At 35.4% G+C, this 19,060-nt stretch overlaps 4 protein-coding genes and 1 pseudogene across 4 annotated transcripts; 3 read left to right on the top strand and 2 right to left on the bottom strand.

The window, feature by feature from the left end:
- The first annotated feature begins 282 nt into the window (after positions 1-282).
- On the top strand, positions 283-1,542 carry LOC121218422 (phytosulfokine receptor 1-like). The gene is made up of 2 exons (XM_041095604.1): positions 283-926; positions 1,032-1,542. Exons 1-2 carry the CDS (start codon positions 283-285, stop codon positions 1,540-1,542), a joined length of 1,155 nt encoding a protein of 384 aa, XP_040951538.1.
- A 35-nt stretch (positions 1,543-1,577) lies between these two features.
- LOC121221416 (phytosulfokine receptor 1) lies at positions 1,578-2,336 on the top strand. The gene has a single exon (XM_041101863.1). It carries the CDS (start codon positions 1,578-1,580, stop codon positions 2,334-2,336), a length of 759 nt encoding a protein of 252 aa, XP_040957797.1.
- A 1,966-nt stretch (positions 2,337-4,302) lies between these two features.
- On the bottom strand, positions 4,303-8,569 carry LOC107887434 (LMBR1 domain-containing protein 2 homolog A). The gene is made up of 15 exons (XM_041101862.1): positions 8,233-8,569; positions 7,919-7,995; positions 7,485-7,643; positions 7,155-7,368; positions 6,990-7,076; positions 6,935-6,941; positions 6,757-6,889; positions 6,617-6,697; positions 6,427-6,491; positions 6,167-6,342; positions 5,964-6,094; positions 5,788-5,875; positions 5,504-5,717; positions 5,311-5,417; positions 4,303-5,215 (listed from the first exon to the last, which is right to left on the bottom strand). The coding sequence occupies exons 1-15, from the start codon at positions 8,398-8,400 to the stop codon at positions 4,799-4,801; spliced, it is 2,124 nt and encodes a 707-aa protein (XP_040957796.1). The 5' UTR covers positions 8,401-8,569; the 3' UTR covers positions 4,303-4,798.
- Positions 8,570-12,444: 3,875 nt separating this feature from the next.
- LOC107887435 (14-3-3 protein 6) lies at positions 12,445-14,594 on the bottom strand. The gene is made up of 4 exons (XM_016811687.2): positions 13,959-14,594; positions 13,170-13,292; positions 12,871-12,987; positions 12,445-12,769 (listed from the first exon to the last, which is right to left on the bottom strand). Exons 1-4 carry the CDS (start codon positions 14,442-14,444, stop codon positions 12,710-12,712), a joined length of 786 nt encoding a protein of 261 aa, XP_016667176.1. The 5' UTR covers positions 14,445-14,594; the 3' UTR covers positions 12,445-12,709.
- A 1,021-nt stretch (positions 14,595-15,615) lies between these two features.
- Positions 15,616-19,060, top strand: part of LOC107887933 (40S ribosomal protein S6-like) — a 31,475-nt pseudogene continuing 28,030 nt past the window's right edge.

The following is a 19,060-nucleotide window of genomic DNA, read 5'->3' as shown; positions in this document are numbered from 1 at the left end:
ACGATTCCATAATGAAGTGGGAACCCTTCAAGAACAGTAAGCCTAAACTCTGTTAACATTCTTCCAGCCCTCAACATTCAAACTCTCTTCATAGTTATTCTCCATAATCTCCAACTCTTGGTCTCGACTGGTGAATCAACCTCCTCAGCAGTCATTCTCTTTCCTCTATACTTTTATATTGTTAAGCCCTGTATCAACATTAACTAAATAATAATAGATACCATACCTTCATCAGGACACAGTAAAAAAAACAATAATAGCTCCTTCATGGGCGTCCCAACTATGTCTTTGGTTTTCATTTTGTTGGCTGTCATGCTTCAGCAGATGATACAGGCATCTCAAGAACCAGCATGCCATATGAATGACTTAACGGCCCTCAAAGGTTTCACCAAATGTTTAGAACAGGATATTGGCGGGTGGAACTGGAGCAGCTCCAACTGCTGCTCATTTACAGGCATCACTTGTGACAATTCCTCTGTTATATATGGAAGAGTGGTCGGGTTAGAGCTTGGGAACAAAAGACTTACAGGCACTATATGTGAGAGTTTGGTGGGATTGGAGCAATTCAGAATCCTGAACCTCTCGCTTAATTCTCTCCATGGTAAAATTCCTGCCAACTTGTTTCGTTTTCGGAACCTAGAAGTCCTTGACTTGAGTAACAATTATCTCGTCGGTCCACTTCCTTCTGCAATTCATTTACCATCAATTAAGTACTTGGATCTCTCAAAGAATTATTTCTCTAGCTTCATCAGCATGCAATTCTGCACAAGTTCATCTCATATCCAATATCTTGATCTTGCACGTAACTTCTTCGGAGAAGGTTCGATATATTTGGAGAATTGTACTTCATTGCAGTATGTTTTCCTTAATGGAAATGGTCTGTCAGGAACTTTCCCTGAGAATTTGTTCCGGCTACAACATTCCGAGTTCTGCACCTTCAACAAAATCAGTTTTCGGGGCCACTGAGTTACGGACGGAATTGGGAACCTTTCTAACCTTGTTGAATTGAATATCTCCTTGAATGACTTTAGTGGAAGTCTTCCAGACGTTTTTGGGAGACTGAGAAAGCTAGAATCCTTCTCTGCCAGCTCAAATAGATTAACTGGATTATTGCCTGCTTCTTTGGTGAATTCGGCTCCACTTTTGAGGATCGATCTGCACAACAACAGTCTTGACGGTCCAATCAGAATAAATTGTTCTGCAATGGCCCAAGTCACCTCACTTCATCTCGGTTCTAACAATTTCCAGGGGCCAGTTCCTGCTAGTCTATCCTCTTGCCAGAGCTTGACAGTTCTGCATCTTGCACGCAACAAACTCGGTGGTGTAGTTCCATTTGAGTTTAGAAATCTGCATGCACTGGAATTCCTCTCGCTCGGAAACACCAGCATCAATAATATATCCACAGCACTGGATATACTACAACACTGCAAAAATTTGACTATATTGGACCTTGGTTTGAACTTTTACCAGGAAGAAATGCCTAGCAATGTGAATCTGCAATTCACGAGTCTTACGGCACTTATATTCCATTTTATCACCTGAGAGGTTCTCTTCCAATTTGGTTGAGTAGTTCTAAAATGTTGCAATTGCTGGATCTGTCATGGAATTCATTGGGAGGTTCCCTTCCTTCTCGGATAGGCAAGTTCGAATATCTCTTTTACTTGGACTTGTCTAACAATTCCTTTTCCGGGGAGATACCGGAAAGTTTAACTGGACTAGAAAACCTTGTCCACAAAACTGCTCTACTGAAAGAATCATGTGAACACATCTCTCTCATAAAAAGCAAAGAGCAAGGTAGGCCACGCTTGGTATATGACAATATATGCAACTTCCCACCGACTATTGATTTAAGTCATAACAAGTTTACTGGACCAATCTGGCCAAGCTTTGGGAACTTGAAGAACCTTCATGTATTGAATTTGGAAGAGAACAACCTTTCAGGAAGCATTCCAGACAGTATCTCAGGGATGACAAGCTTGGAAGTATTAGATTTATCTTGTAACAATCTCTCCGGTGAAATACCTTATTCTCTGGTACATCTCAGCTTTTTGTCTGTATTCAATGTATCATACAATAGGCTTTACGGGGATACACCTTCAGGAGGTCAATTCATGACATTCCCTGATTCAAGCTTTGATGGGAACCAGGCTCTCTGTCCTAGACTAGTCGCACCATGTCAAAGAAAACAGATTCATCCAGTTGTGTCCCCTGGTAAAAAGATGAAGATTATGGATTGGAACTTTGGAATTGGAGCAGCAATTGGTTTTCTTCTCTGTGTCTTCTTTTGCTTCAAATCAGGCTGGGTTATTCCTAAAGGAAGGGTATGCAGATGCTGAGATTTGTTATACCGAATGTCATTTTTTTAAAGGTGACTGCATGTACCAATTGAGTTAATCCTTGGGTTCATAATGTAAACAAGCATGTCTAACAAGCTTGAGAAAATATTTTTTTATGCAACTCCTCTGGTATTCCCATAGTTCTTTCTTGCTTGAGTTTTAAGCCTTTACTAATGTAAACAAACCTAAAAGTAAATTTTGAGAGAAAAGTAACGAGTGATAGAAGAAAATAAATGGATTAAGGATTTTTGGATTTTAATAGGTAGAAAGAGATTCATTTATTTTTATATAACATAATTTGTTTTTTAAAGATTTTGGTAGAAAAATAATGTTATTTGATTATGAATAATAAAAAAAAAATTTGAAGTCATGTATTGACTTTGGTGAATTCTGCTTCACTTTTGAGGATTCATCTGCACAACAACAGTCTGGACGGTCCCATCAGAATAAATTGTTCTGCAATGATCTGAGTCACCTCGCTTCGTCTTGGTTCTAACAATTTTCAGGGACCAGTACCTGGTAGTCTATCCTCTTGCCCGAGCTTGAAAAAGCTTCATCTTTCACACAAAAAAATTTGGAACTAAATTGGTCCTTGGTTTGGACTTTTACCAGGAAGAAATGCCTAGCAACGTGAATCTGCTAAGGCACTTCTACATTTTGTCACAAGAGAGGTTCTCTTCCAATTTGGTTGAGTAGTTCTAAGATGTTGCAATTGCTGGATCTGTCATGGAATTCGTTGGAAGGTTCCATTCCTTCTTGGATGGGCAAGTTCGAATATCTCTTTTACTTGGACTTATCTAACAATTCCTTTTCCGGAGAGATAACAAAATGCATCTCACTGGTAAAAAGTAAAGAGCAAGGTAAGCCGCGCTTGGCATACAATGATGTATGGAGCTTCCCGCCGACTATTGGTTTAAGTGATAACAAGTTTACAGGACCAATCTGGCCAAGCTTTGGGAAGTTGAAGAACCTTCATGTTTTGAGTTTGGAAGAGAACAACCTTTCAAGAAGCATTCTAGATAGTATATCAGGGATGACAAGCTTGGAAGTATTGGATTTGTCTCCTAACAATTTCTCTGGTGATATACCTCATTCTCTGGTACATCTCAGCTTTTTGTCTGTGTTTAATGTATCATACAATAGGCTTTACGGGAAGACACCTTCAGAAGGTCAATTCATGACATTCCTGAAGCAAGCTTTGAAGGGAACGAGGCTCTTGTCCTAGACTACTGGCACCATGCCAAACAAAATAGATTTCTCCACTTGTGTCCCCCGGAAAAAGAATGAAGATTTCGGATTGGAACTTTGGTAGTGGAGCTGCAATTGGTTTTCTGCTCACTCTTGTCTTTTGCTTCAAATCAGGCTGGGTTCTTCCCAAAGGATGAGAATCATATCTGAAACAGGAATTGCTGCATCCAAAATTGTGTATTTGGTAGTGCAAAGCATATTTTGTTTTGTGTACAAAGGAGACCACTACTTGAAGAAAATGGAAGTGTATGCAAATGTTGAGATTCAAACTCTAAATCCGCTGGATGCCACTTTTAAGAGATGACTGCATAAACCGAGTTAAGCCCTGGATTCATAATGCAAAGAAGCATCTATTGACAAGCTTGTGAAACTAGATTTGACAATATTTTTTTGTATGGTTCCCATGGTTCTTCCTTACTTTAGTTGGAAATCTGTGTAATGTTTTCAGGTGTGTAATGATCAATGGAAAGCCATAAAGCAGGCTATCGAAGTTTTAATATGCTTCTAATAACCATTGTTCTTGCTGCATTTTATATTATGTGCGTTATGACACAACTGCATCCCTGTCAGGGTTCTTTGCAGCCGAGCGGACTAGGACAATACCAAACCTGCTTAGAAGGAACCAGAGAGTGCCATATCGACAGAAACAACTAGGTTCAGTTAAGGTTAAGAACAGTAAGTATATTTATAAATAAGAGAAACATTTAAGGAAGATGAGAAACTGGTTCTGTAAATTGAAGTATCAAGATCATAGTGTCCTTTTGGATTTGTTGCACCAAAGACAATTGTCCTGGTACATGTACATTAAAGCAGGTCCATATATGGACTGAGACAGATTCAGGGTTGAGGGTGAAAATAAGGAAAAGGGATAAAAAATGAGAATGCCTTTCATTTTACAGTAAAGAGAGAACTTCATAATACAACAAACCATCTGTAGTAACAAGGAAGCAAACTTTCTTAGTCAATAATCAACCTTAGTGTACAGTATCCCTCAGATTTATCTGGTGTTTTTCGACTGTGTTTTTGTTTCTTCCCCTACTCCGAAGTGAGTTGTAGCAAAAATTGTGTGGCTTTGGTAAAAACATTTCAGTGTTGCTTACCACAGAAGCACATGCATGCTTCAGACCTCGGTGAGAAATGAAGTCATCTTCTGATTCACTTCCAAAAATGGTTATATTCACCATCTAGACTGACCAAAGTTTCTGCTTTCCAGTTCAAAACATACAATCATTGTCAGCACCGTAGTCTCTAAGGTCCAGAGTCGGTCGTTTCAATCTCTGGAAAATATCATCAAGGGATTCAGACGAGGAAGCGACGGAGGACAATGTGTTTTCTTCTGTCTGACGTAAAGGGAGGTAGTTCTTCACTTCTAGGATAGATTTGAAATTTACAAGACTGGACATCATTGATTCCCATTTCAAGGATAATTTCTCGGATGTCGGTCTTATTACACTCTTGAACGAAGTTGATTCTTCTAGTGTTGACGTCGTGTTAGATGCTTGCTTTTTCTGGTGTTCTCTTGTGCTAGAATGATTCTTAATGATAGTTTCTCTGCTTGTCACATGTTGAACCTCTTCATTCAGTGGTTTAAATTGTTGACTCATCGTTCCAATTACTGCACTAGTCATCTGCTGGTACCGCACATGTATCGGATACGAATATGATTTTCAGACACAGGTACCTCAATAAAAAAAAATGAAAAGTTCAAATGCAAGAGCAGACATACCGTGTTGTTGCTTCCGGGTTCAATGTCAACATTCATGCTGCTGAAATTCCTTGCCAATGGAATAATATGTTCACCAACTCTATGTCCTCGCTCGAGCCAAGCCCGTTCTGAACATTTTACAATTTGTAGATTGTAGAAAACAAAGAAGATGACATTTTAGCAAATGCTGATATAGCCAGGTGTAGTAAATTACCTTTCTGCAAGATAATTAGACCTGATGAGTCGAATCCATCTGCATCATCGTCTTGATCTTGAAACTTGAATATTCTCCAGTTTCCGAAATAATCAATGACACGGTCAAAGAAGTTTGTCACATGTAACAATGTGTATATAACCATAATGAGAGGATAGATTTTGTTGAATCCTTTACCAAAGAAAGGGACAGCATCATCTATGTTCCCCATTCTCTGCAATATAAGTTGATGTTTACATGAGACTAACTCAAACCACATTTTTTGTATATATCAATAGACTAACCTTCTCGAAGATTGTTTTCCCATTATCAGGGATACGGATAAGGTTGAGAAAGTTGTACGAAATCGGAGGAGCATATCGTGCAACCATCCTAATAGAGATATTTATGAGTAAGACATACTAGAAAATGAGAGAACAAGTAGAAGCTCTTTAAGATGGAAGACAAAAGGGAGTATTACGAGCATATCATAAGCAAGCTGACTGAGCTTGTTTGTCTCGGTGTTAATGAATAGAACATCAACATTCCGATTTTGAACAAGGAAAAATAGGTGCAGATGCACATATACAACAGAGGGACGAAAGCAGCAACCTGCAAACCAACACGATCATTCGATATCGATACCACCAAGTCCTATAGGCTAATTGTGGAAATATAATTTACCTGGACAAGCATTTCCTGCTTTCCCACCGAATTTATGAGAATGGAAAATAGAGATAAATCAACACCAGCGGGCAGTATGGTAGCTTCTGCTAAAAGAATTGCAGCTGATATGCATCCCAGAATTATTGCCAAGAGTTTCTCTAGTTGCTTTCTTACAACACAACGCCATATGAACTCTGCAAGGAAAAAATATTACCTGAGTTAATGGTAAATGCATAACAGATACTTAACAAAGAACCATTAAGGATAAAGTAATTTACCCATCATATCAAAAGAGGGTCCTAGCTTGCCTGTTCGTTCGGGCTTGATACTTGAAACGAATTTCCTACAACACCTTAAAATGAATCTTGGGCAAACTTAAAAAAACAGAGGACAAAAACACTTTTAGCGATGCTGTCCTGCATATAGCTTGATATGCAAGCAAGGTTTGTATGAGTGCAAAGTACACACCATCCGGTTATATTACGGCGTTCGTAGTTTCTGACAGTATCTTCCAGTTCAAGAGCTTCCAACACAAAGCTTGAATATTCACTGCAAAATTCTAAGAGTTAACTTCAATGAGACAGAATCAAGCAACAAATAGTCTATACCTTCGGTACCGACAGTATTCCTCTCTAGCTATCCTAAGTCGGCGTCTAAGCATCGCCATTGATTTTTTATCAGTATTGTAGTCCATATCATTCTCCCCAAACCTTCCACCTTGAGGTTTGAAGGAAGGATCTTCTTTTAACGGCAAAATAGAACATATAATGTATTTGAGGGAACTACTTGGAAACTCCATTTTTGACACTAAACAAACCTCATAGACAAAGTGGGGAAGTACCATTTGATATAACATGTTGTCAATGATATTCATATAGGGTCTTAGTGGATCATGGTTCGTTATCTGATTCGATGTCACTTGAGCAACCTAAATAAATTGCACCTTCATTAGTTTGTGCAGAGGCAAAAAGATGATACCACCAAGTCTTGATTGTGATTTACTTACTACAATAGCACTAGAGAATTCTTGATGAGCATCATCAAGTTTAACAGCCATTTTTGCAACTTTGTGTGAAAGAACTTTATGGCGAAAAGTCCAATCCACATTCTTCCAAATGCCCTTTGGGATTTCACTAAGACCAAAGCCAAGGAGGAATGCACCAGTAACAAGTCCAAAAGTATTTGAGCAAGCCATGGCAAAACCAAGAATGTCTCCGCTCCTTCCCCCCAGAAGAAAAGAAAAGGGTCAGTCTACACAAACAAAATAAGGAACAAAGTATAAATAAAAAACACAAAAGAAAAAAGAGCAATCAGTAAGAATAGAAGGGACACATGCCAATTTTTGCTGAAAATAATGAATAAAATGAGTCCAAGAAGTCCAATAGAACCAACACATAGGTAATAGACCAAGTTTTCATGTAAACTAGTCTTCAATCTTTCTACCACAGTGTAATCTCCAGCATCTTCATAACCCTGAATAGTAGGCACCACAACCCTGTTTAGGAAATAATTTAATATAAATCAATGAGAATACAATGCATCTATTAAGCATTAATCTTCTAAAACATTTACTCTAGACCTCAAGCATGATAAACAAAAGGTCATGAAAGCATATGGAATGACCAAATTTCATTTTGCTCCCTTTACTAAAAAAAAATGAGCAAATTAGTTGAGGAAACAAAATGCAATATGACTTCTAGCCTCTATAGTACGTTTACCCAAAGGAACTTATCGTGGGAGAAAATATTTTGTTGATAATAGTATATTTACCAAGTTAGCAAAAATGTACTCCAATAGGTTAGGCTCCAAAAGAAAGATATCCCACCACTGTAATTACCAAATATTGTCTGCATGATGAAGAGAAGAAAAGCAAACAATCAATAAAAGTACGTGCATAATTTCTAGGCAAAAGCAAATGCCTACAATCATATACTCGTATTGATCAAATAAAATTCAGCTTTAAATTTCTACCCAACATTGATCAAATAAAAACAAAATAAGGGTAACCAAGAAAATATAAGTATGATGGGAAGAACTGCAAGATGGAATTAAGGTTGTTAATCTAAAAAAAAAGAAAAAGGTACCGTCCAAATATCGGCAGGGACGAGGATGATAATGGAGAAAGAACAAAACCAAGTATATCCAACGGTGAAAAGAACATAATTAGGAACGTCTGGACTCGAGAAATATTTCAAAGTCAAAATCACCATCCCCATTGTTAAAGGCAACGAGATCAAATAGAAAAACAACATCTTTCTTTCTATCTCCTCCTTTATACAATACTATGACAATCTAATCTATTCTATTTCGATCTAGTTTAAATAAAGTACATATATTATCTGGGTAATTCCTCTTATTTTCTCTTCCCCACGAAAACAGTAGGGAAGAGAAAATAATGGTTGGTTTTGCATTTGCAAAGAGCTTTTGATTTCATTTGTTCTTATATTACGCTTAAACTTAAAGCGCAACTATATTAATGCAAAAATTTGCGTAACGGGTCTAGAGTATACCTGATAACGGGTGGGGTTGAGGTTTGAGGGATGTAAAATTTTAAGTTGGTTTTTTAAGGTTACGTTGACCAAAAAAATGAGCTTAACTTCACCCACTGACTCGATCTGTGTATTCAATTTTTTTAAATTATATTTTATATAAAATAGATTTAAAAAATATAATTAATCAAATACATTAAAAATATTAAAATAACAATAAAACAAGAGTTATACAATATTCAAATAATAACAACAAAATAGTAATAATATAATAACGAAACGATAACAAAACAACAGCGGAATGACAACTAAGGAGCAACAAAACAACTAATTTAAGTTGGGCTTGAGCTAAAGAAATCTTATTCAAGGTTCGACCTGTTTAAAAAACAGGTCTTACTTTTTGTTCAAGCTCACTTTTCGAGCTTATATTTTTGTCTAAATCCTCTTACTTTTCAAGTGGAAACTAAGTGAACTTACTGAAATAAACATACACTACAAATAATTTGTCATATATCAACGCACATTTTTTATTAATAGTTAAGTTATATTAGTAAAATTATTTCCATATCAACGATTCTATTTGAACACTGGTTAGCCATATTCTCTTTTTTTTTTCTTAAACATGTGATAATTTCATTTTTTAGGTAAAATTAATTTTTTAAACAAAACACCCTATATCGTCCTATAGTTATTTTAATTTCTTTTAAGACAATTTCATTATAGATTTTGGTTATATTTGTTCTTATTGACACAATACTTAGAACTATTCATAATCTCTCCCCAACCCGTATATAGGAGGATAATGCGCTTCAACACACTTCAACCCACATCTTCTTACATTGACAACAATATCCATATCAATTGAGCTAAGACTCAACCGGCTTCTTTAAATTTTAATTCCCAGACACATAACCCATTTTAACTTTCCCCTTTCTCTTTTCTTAGCCACTTCCAATATCGTTTTACTTATGCTTTATTAGTTTGTTGAAGATAATTTAAAGTTCGTTTATCGTGGATAGTGTAACATCTTACATCCGATTCAGAAGATGATCGGATGCAAAGTGTCACATTATAAACATATTTTTATGTAGAAATACCAAAATTTAGAATTAAAACAAATTCAAACAAAGTGACACAATTTAAGTAGGATTTAACTGTCAAATGAACTCAAATGGACCCACATATGATAATTCACAATGAAATACAAAGTCAAACCACAAATTCAAATTCATATTAAAAAAATACAATGTTATATCTCGAGACAATGAAATCATGACTTAAGGCCTGTTTTTCCTATTTCAAATTTTTTATTTTAAATTTTCGTGTATCGAGACAATAGTACCATGTCTCGAGACTTAACCTTTATGTCTTGAGACCTTGATATCAAATTTTAAGCTTTAAGCTTGAATGTTTTATGTCTCGAGCTTTAAAACCTCATATTTCGAGACATGCACTTGGAAATGCATAATCTCATATAAAATGTTCATGAGATCTTGAGACTTTTACTCAAAAATACAAAAATTTAACTATTCAAATTATTTTCACATGTGGTTAAATGATTCCTAAACATACCCAAACATATACAAAAGTTCTAAACATGTCAATCCAAGTCCAAAACACAAAATTTCTCATTCGATAATATACTTCACCAAAATTTAGCCACCTAAGTGAAATTGCATGCATAACATCATTTTGCATATCTCCAAATTCGATAATATAGTTGATTTCCCCTTAAATTAACATTACTTGAGCTCTAATATGGATTATAAATCCTCGAGATTTGTATATGAAAAATAAATCTTCATATTGAATTAAGAAAATTCATTAATACAAAACATATTTCCAAATATACTATACCCTAAAACTAAATTGAAAGTCATTCTAAATAACAACATTAGATTTAAAATGAACACAAATTGGCATCATAGCATGTTTAGAAGATCCACCAAGTGTAAAATTTCACAACGAAGCCAGCATATCCAATTAGTTTAATATATCACTAAATAAAGTATTCACATTTTCAATTCCCATTAATACTCAACCAATTAGTTTAAATCGAACTTATAATAGATATACGGATATCTAATCAGTTCTCCAACAAGATAGTATGTGTGCATAGATAAAAAGTAAATAATAATAAATTTGTAGTGCGTGTGTAACTTAACTTACCAATCAAATTTATAAAGTTACACAAAACGTCATAAATCAAATCTCTCTAACATACAAGAGCTAATTATACTCGATATTGACATAAATTAAATTAATTAGTTTGTTTTTCCTCTCTTTCAGGATGCATTGCCATCTATACCGACATAGCTCCATCAACATTGAATTTCAAATGACCAGTGGGTGGGGGGCTTCCAATATTGGGTTATCTTCACATGTTGCTGCTCTTGATCAATTTGGATGTACTGCGGAAAGCGAAGGATGTTGTCATAGTGCAAATTACACCACCAAAGTTACCCAGGCAAGGATCCTTTAGGAGATCATTTTGTTTCTATGGTTCCACAAGGACCAAGCAATCACAATGAAAGCGATTCTTCATAGCTTGTCACACCATTTCTTCTCAAGTGCAAATTGCCATGCCATAAACCGATCCTTCCACTTAAACATATGCAGCTTTTTCCTCGAAGAGACAAAATAGCTCATAATGCTATTGAGACGATTATAGACATTCACAGGTAGTTGAAACACTGAAATAAAAAAGTCGGCAGCCTTATCAAGATTGATCTAACAAGAGTGACCCTTCTTGGTTTTGAACCCTTCAATGGTAGACTTCTAAATGGTTGGAATTTTCTTGGTGTCTAGGGGTCATCCAAGATACTATGATGGGAGGGAATCTGCAGCATAATGGAGGTCACTTGCCCACTAAGCTATCCAATCCCACTCCAAACAACTTGCTTTGGCACAAGTTGAGCTTGAGACCAGATAAAGCTTGGAACCTCCTAAGCACAAATTCAAATTCCAAATAGAGCATTAACCCTAAGGATTATAGATTTTTTATATGAATTTTATAATATATTAATAGTCTATATTATACAAATTTTGATGTGTACTTGTGTAGAAAATTAACCAATCAAGCTTCCCGAGGATAGTTGAAGCACTACGAATGGTTCCGCTAGACGTCAGATTTTGTGTGGTTAAAGTGAACGAGACAGATGGCATAGGTGGGCTCGACCATTATTTGTGCAACTAAGCAGTGGGATTCCAATTCCTATTCCTATTCCTATTCCTATTCCCATTCCTAACCAAGAAAAAGACAAGTTGAAAGCGATCACAAATTGATTGGTACCTTCTTCCCATGGCTTAATAATTAAGTCTCTGACTATGGGCCATAGCATAAAGTTTCCCATTTATTTGTCATAATCAAATTGCAAAACTATTTGAATTTTGGACCATTCCTTTGAAAATTGCAACCAAAATACAAAGAGGGAGAAGATAGGGAGAGGCATGGATGAAACTAAGGACCAGCAAGCAAAGCAAATCTACAATAATAACCATAAGATTAATTGATTCAAAAATTGCATTAAAAACCCATGAACACCTGTTTTGCAGCATGTTTTAATCTCCAGGTAATCAGCTTTCATGGTGCATACTCGACCAAGAAGAATCTCGAGACAAGCATATAAGTTTAAAGCAAGCTAGTAGATGATGCCAATGACAGATATATATTGGCATCAACTGAAATATAAGGGACAAGGGAATAAAGAGATGCAAGCATATTCCATGTGGTAAAACAACAAAAGTTATATCAATATCGAACGGAGAATTCGAAGAAAACAAATTTCAAACCTTAACCATAGAAAATATCTCAACCATCAGCTCCATTATTGTCATGAAAACAATTAAGCATGTGTGCACATAACTTCACTGCCATTAGAAAGCTAGAAGGCTTCAAACTCAAAAACAATAACCAGTGAAACACTAAGAAATTCTTAGGAGTACTTCCAAGGTTCATAAATTGAGGCCTGATCTACTAAAAACAAGTAATTGAAGACGATAGTAGGACCAAGCGACTTCTCCATACAAAAACAACCAGAGAAGTAAAACACTACCATGAAGATTAGAGACTTCACGGTTGTTTCTCATCCTCTTGTTTGGGAGCTTCTTTGATTTCATCTGTCCCATCATCCTAAAGTAGATAAAGAAAAGGTATTAATAATTAAAAAACTTAAGGTATAACAGAAGCAGAATATAAAGGTCAAAAAGAAAAAGAAATGTGTGGGGTCTAACCTGCATGTCTGAGGTCCACAAAGTGAGGTTATCACGAAGAAGTTGCATTATCAAAGTGCTGTCCTTGTATGAATCCTCTCCAAGTGTATCAAGCTCGGCAATGGCTTCATCAAAAGCCTAAGGAAAGAAACAAAATATGTTGACTAATGGAACTTTAAGACAAATTAATGACACTCCAAAGGATGAACAAAAAAGAATTTCTTAATACCATTCAAAACACGAGAGCGCACACCAACGTTTTTCAAAGAATAAGATTAATATAAAGACTAAACTAAAATTCTTAAGTCCCGTTATCCTACCTGTTTTGCGAGAGTGCAAGCACGATCAGGAGAGTTCAAGATCTCATAGTAGAAGACAGAAAAGTTGAGAGCCAATCCTAATCGAATAGGATGAGTTGGGGCCAGCTCAGCATTCGCAATGTCCTGAAAAGAACACAGAACAAAAAAGATGCAGATAACATCGAAAAAGGGCCCGAAATTATGGACAAAACACAAGTCATAATCACTTTAGCAAAGGTAAATATCTTCTATTCAAATGTAAAGTGTGAAAATACAAATAATAACAGTATATTCAGATCCAGACTGATTGCAAGACTTTAAAGAAAAGAGAATAGCAGTAAAAATGTCAATATAAACAGGAAGTGCATCAATTTGTGACGTGACCTGAAAAGGCCCAATAAAGAGAAGAAGCTAATAGTAATATTAGACTGTGTTAATTGAATTAATACAAACAACCAAAATGATTTCGAATTTTAGGTTGTTGGGGGACCAAGTAAAGGGGTGACCTTTGATCAGTAGATATAAACAATTTTTCTTGGCTTTAACAAGATGAAGCTATGCACATCACACATAAGTGATAGTTTTAAATTTAGATACTTTATATGCTTCTCTACTCATAGATTTAGATCTCTTGTAATATTTTAAATTGTGAATTTCGTTGATTTTATACGATTTTTTTCCTTCTCCAAGAAGAATTTTAACTCTTAATTTAAGTTGAACATTTGAGATACTCATCGTAAACTAATGAAACCCAAAAAATAAAGCAAATCAACACAAGATCGAAAAGAACGTGACGAAATAACCACAAACCTGAGCAGATTTATACGCAGTGAGCGTATTCTCGGCAGCCGCTTTCCTGTCATCGCCAGTCTTGAACTCAGCCAAGTACCTATGGTAATCTCCCTTCATCTTCAGGTAAAAGACCTTGGAATCACCGGTCCCGGCGGCCGGAACGAGCTTCTCGTCGAGAAGCTTCAAAATTCCGGCGCAAATCTCGGACAATTCGGCCTCGATCTTGGCCCTGTACTCACGGATGACAGAGACGTGGTCGGCGTTGCCACGTCCTTCCTCTTTCTGCTCGATGGAGGAAACGATCCGCCAAGAGGCACGGCGAGCGCCGATCACGTTTTTGTAGGCGACAGAGAGGAGGTTCCGTTCCTCGACGGTGAGTTCGTCGGGGGCAGGGACGGCGGAGACGACGTTCTCCATGAACTTGACCATTTCCTCGTAGCGCTCGGCTTGCTCGGCGAGTTTCGCCAGGTAAACGTTTTCCTCACGTGCGGAAGGGGTGGCCATGACTTTTGGTTTAGGGCGTCGTTTGGATGGGGAAATGAAAACTGACAAAGATTTGAGAGGTTTGAGTCGTGGGTAAATGAAATGAGAGTTTTTGCCTTGGATGTTACCAAAAGGACTTTAATGGAATTTTTAGGTTATAAATATAATATATTTTTGGATTAATTGTATCAGATGTCTTAATTTATCACTTAAATTCCAAATTAATCCCCAAACTTTAAAATATTTTAAATTAAGTCTTAAATTATCAATATCTTATCAATTAGGTATATATTAACACTAGGCTCAATTATATAACATTTTAAAGTGTAAGAATCAATTTTATGCTTTCTTTCCAATTCCATTTAAAACAATATTTCATCATGTATAATTTTATTTATTGTTTTTTTAAATAAAATATTATTTTGTGCGTTAGTCACAAACATATTTAAAATTTCCAAACTATAGTTGAGTTTAGATTTTTTTTTTATGTTCATTTTACAATCTATATTAGTTATCCCAATTAACAATGTTGTCTCCAAAATTTCAACCTACGTTTTTCCTTAAAAATATAATGTATTTGCTATTAAAAATAAAATCATTCGTAGTAATATAAAGTTCATAATATTAATTAATATTAGTATGGATCCTACCACATTTTACGTTGGGTTAATTATTAATAATTTCTAGGTTAAATTCTAAAGTAAATATTTGAATATTAAAATATACTTAAAGTTTGTATACTCTTTATATATTTAAAATTTAATATTTTTATTTTTATTTTTAAAAATTTAGTCCCTCTATTTTTAAAATTTAAAAATTTTGATTTAATTTTTAGCACTATTACATTCTTTTACTAAATTCATTGGCGTAATATTTTTAAATTAGAAAAACTCACTTATTAAAAAAATTACATTGCAATGGATTTGAATTAAATAATTAATAGTATTAATAATTCTTAAAATTACATCAGCATTTTAATCAAAACAAAGTATTTGAACTAATCAATAACATTGTAAAAGAATTGAGGTACCAAATTATATCAAAAAATTATAGTATAAAGATTGAATCTTAAACTAGAGCATAACACAGGGACCAAAATTGAAATTTAAATGTTATTATATAATCTAAAATTTGAGTGTAGCATAACATTAAAATTGAAATCTACCATTCTTCCATAAAATACAAAAAAAAAATGGAGAGAGGTATTCCACTTGTATATAGTTATATAGATTAAAGAAATTAAATTAAATATTCCTTTTTATAAATGGTAAAATATAAAATAGTAACTAAACTGTTTATTTTATTTTATTTTGATCACTTAATTATTAAAATTTTTTAATTTGGTTACTAAAGTTTTTAAAATTAAATCTTTTGGTTTTAGTTGCTGTTAAATATTTTACTAAAAACTGACTTGAAATTTTTAGAATTTCTTTTTCTTTTTCTTTGTTCTTTCTGACTTCCTTTGCAGCTCAACTCTCCATGTTTTCCCATTCTTCCTTCAACCTCTGTCTCTCTGTTACTACCAAACAAAACTTGGGGAAACGTAACAGCATGTTTTGTGACTACCAAACATCCATTTCCTTAAATCTTTGGGCTTTAATGAAGTTGGTGAATGTTAAAGAATTATATTTCGTTTGCCATCTAGGCATCAACGTTGTTGGTAATATATATTTAGGCTAATTTGATTTGTGTTGTCTAATCATACATGACTTGGTTATTTGATTTTCTTTTGCCTTACCATTATGATCTCTATTTCTTGGTGTCTCACTTGGAATCTAGGTTTTTGCCTTCATGTCTTCATCTGCAGAATTGGAGCTTGATTGCGTTTATGGTGCTTGAGCGGGTACCCCTTGCTTCTGAGGACATGGGAGGCATAATGGGGAGAGAAGAAGAAAGTTTGTTCGTGGATGCATTGTTAGCCATGACTTGTCTGTTTTGAACTTGGTTATAGTGAAGAAGGGTGAGAATGAATGCTTGGGCTGACTGACACTGGAAAGACAAGGATGAGAGCTCCAAAGAGGGCATCCAAGATTAGGAAGCTCTTTAACCTGTCTAAAGAAGATGATGTCCGGAAGTACGTCAACACTTACAGGAGGACTTTCACAACAAAATCTGGTAAAGTTTATTTTTCCTTTGTAATAGATGGCCACAAGATGTAAGAGACTAGGTGGCTGTTTTATGTTACTGTGAGAATTAAGTGACCCGAATCCTTATTTAAATAAAATACAGTGGTAAATTAAATAAAAGAAGAATCCATATAGAATTACACTTCTTTTATTTTATTTTAGAATAAGGTTTTTTAAACATTATTAAATTCCATCTATTTGATATTGATTAGAATAAGATGTTTTAGTCTTATTAGAATATAGCTTTACAAGCCTATAAATAGACATAGTCTATTCCTCTTGTAATTATTCGAATTCGACATAGTGAATTTTCTTCTCCTCCCTGGGGTTTTTTCCCAAAAGGGTTTCCATATAAAAATCTTTGTGTATTTTTTATTTTATTTTTTTATTTTTCACAAATTGGTATCAGAGCTTCCGGTTTGTTCATCTCGATCACTGTAATGGAGTCTTTAAAGTATGAAATTTCGCTGTTGGATCGCAACACCAGATTTGCGTTGTGGCAGATTAAGATGCAAGCAGTTCTTACGCAGATGGATTTGGAGGATGCCTTGCTAGGGATAGATAAAATGCCTTCGACATTAACAGATGAAGAGAAGAAGCATAAGGATCGAAAGGCGTTAACACAATTACATCTGCATTTGTCCAACAAAATTTTGCAGGATGTGATGAAAGAAAAGACCGCCGCTTCATTATGGAAGAGGCTAGAACAATTATGTATGTCGAAAACTCTAACAAGCAAGTTGCATATGAAGCAACGTCTTTATGCTCATTGTTTGGAGGAAGGTGCGTCTGTACATGAACACTTAACAGTGTTTAAAGAAATTCTCTCAAACTTGGAGGTCATGGAGGTTCAGGATGATAAGGAAGATCTAGGGTTGATTCTACTTTGTTCGTTGCCCCCGTCTTATTCAACCTTTAGAGACACGATTTTATATAGCCGCGAGTCTCTCACAGTTGATGAGGTTTATGATTCTTTGACCTCATATGATAAGATGAAGCATCTTGTGGTTAAACCTGACTCTCAAGGAGAGGGTCTCATTGTTCATGGGAGACAAGATTAGAATGTTGATAATGATAGTGGAAGGACACAGGAACGGAATTCTCACGGTAAATCTAAGGGTAGATCAAAGTCTTCAAACAGAGGTAAAACTAGGGCACATTAAATCTGAGTGCTACAAGATACAGAATAAGATTAAAAGGGAGGCTGCAAATCAAAAGGGAAAACAACCAGAAAATTCTGGTGAAGCTGATGTTGTAGAAGACTACAGCGATGGTGAACTTCTAGTCGCTTCTGTCAATGATTCTAAAGTAAGCGAGGAGTGGATACTTAATTCAGGTTGTACCTTCCACATGAGTTCTAATCGGGATTGGTTTTACAACTTACGAAACACTATCTAAAGGTATTGTCTTGATGGGAAATAATGCTTCGTGTAAAATCGCAGGTGTTGGAACAATTAAAGTTAATATGTTTGATGGAGTTGTTAGAACACTTAGTGACGTACGACATGTTCCAGAATTGAAAAGAAATTTAATTTCATTGAGTACTCTTGATTCAAAAGGGTACAGATATACAGCTGAAAGTAGGGTTTTAAAGATTTCCAAAGGTTCCCTTGTTGTGATGAAAGGTAGAGAAAGATTGCCATGTTATATATTTTGTAGGGTTCTACTGTTACTGGTGATTCAGTTGTCGCTTCCTCTTCCTTGTCAGATGATGATATTACTAAACTTTGGCATATGCTCCTAGGGCATATTAGTGAGAATGGCATGGCAGAATTGAGCAAAAGAGGACATTTTGATGGGCAAGGAATTTGCAAACTGAATTTTTGTGAGCACTGTATTTTTGGGAAGCAAAAGAGAGTTCGATTCACCAGAGGAATCCATAACATGAAGGGAATATTGGAGTATATTCATTCTGATCTGTGGGGGCCATCTAGAGTGCCTTCGAAAGGTGGAGCTAATTATATGCTAACCTTTATTGATGATTTTTCCAGAAAAGTTTGGGCGTTCTTTCTGAAACAGAAAAGCGATGTGTTTTCTGCATTTAAGTCTTGGAAAATTATGATTGAAAAACAGACGGGAAACAAATAAAATACCTCCGTACAGACAATGGCTTAGAGTTCTGTTCTGATGAGTTTAATAAATTGTGCAAGTCAAAAGGGATCATGAGACACTTGACAGTTCGCCATACTCCACAGCAAAATGGCGTTGCAGAACGAATGAACAGAACGATAATGGAGAAGGTTTGATGTATGTTGTCAAATGCCAGCTTACCAAAGTCATTTTGGGCAGAAGCAGCCTCTACTGCATGTTTTTTGATCAACCGATCTTCATCCGTTGCCATTGAGAAAAAGACTTCACAAGAGTTATTGTCTGGTAATCCTGCTAATTATTCTGATTTAAAGATTTTTGGGTGTCCTGCGTATGCTCATGTTGATAATGGAAAATTAGAATCGAGATCCATTAAATGCGTTTTTCTTGGTTATAAAGCTGGTGTAAAAGGGTATAAGTTAT

Source organism: Gossypium hirsutum, chromosome A03, assembly GCF_007990345.1.
Source record: "Gossypium hirsutum isolate 1008001.06 chromosome A03, Gossypium_hirsutum_v2.1, whole genome shotgun sequence".
Classification (NCBI taxonomy): Eukaryota; Viridiplantae; Streptophyta; class Magnoliopsida; order Malvales; family Malvaceae; genus Gossypium; species Gossypium hirsutum.
Note: the sequence above shows the minus strand (reverse complement) of the source record. Positions and strands in the feature narration are given on the sequence as shown.

What these genes read in the sequence shown, in the direction of transcription:
- LOC121218422 (XM_041095604.1), top strand. Translation starts at nt 283, where the DNA reads ATGTCTTTGGTTTTCATTTTGTTGGCTGTCATGCTTCAGCAGATGATA. An exon ending in TTCCGGCTACAACATTCCGA is followed by an intron (nt 927 to 1,031) that starts GTTCTGCACCTT and finishes GAATGACTTTAG; the next exon opens with TGGAAGTCTTCCAGACGTTT.
- LOC121221416 (XM_041101863.1), top strand. Translation starts at nt 1,578, where the DNA reads ATGTTGCAATTGCTGGATCTGTCATGGAATTCATTGGGAGGTTCCCTT.
- LOC107887434 (XM_041101862.1), bottom strand. Translation starts at nt 8,400, where the DNA reads ATGTTGTTTTTCTATTTGATCTCGTTGCCTTTAACAATGGGGATGGTG. An exon ending in AGCTTGCTTATGATATGCTC is followed by an intron (nt 5,876 to 5,963) that starts GTAATACTCCCT and finishes TATCTCTATTAG; the next exon opens with GATGGTTGCACGATATGCTC. An exon ending in GGAAAACAATCTTCGAGAAG is followed by an intron (nt 5,718 to 5,787) that starts GTTAGTCTATTG and finishes CTTATATTGCAG; the next exon opens with AGAATGGGGAACATAGATGA.
- LOC107887435 (XM_016811687.2), bottom strand. Translation starts at nt 14,444, where the DNA reads ATGGCCACCCCTTCCGCACGTGAGGAAAACGTTTACCTGGCGAAACTC. An exon ending in CTGCGTATAAATCTGCTCAG is followed by an intron (nt 13,293 to 13,958) that starts GTTTGTGGTTAT and finishes TGTTCTTTTCAG; the next exon opens with GACATTGCGAATGCTGAGCT. An exon ending in TGTGGACCTCAGACATGCAG is followed by an intron (nt 12,770 to 12,870) that starts GTTAGACCCCAC and finishes TATCTACTTTAG; the next exon opens with GATGATGGGACAGATGAAAT.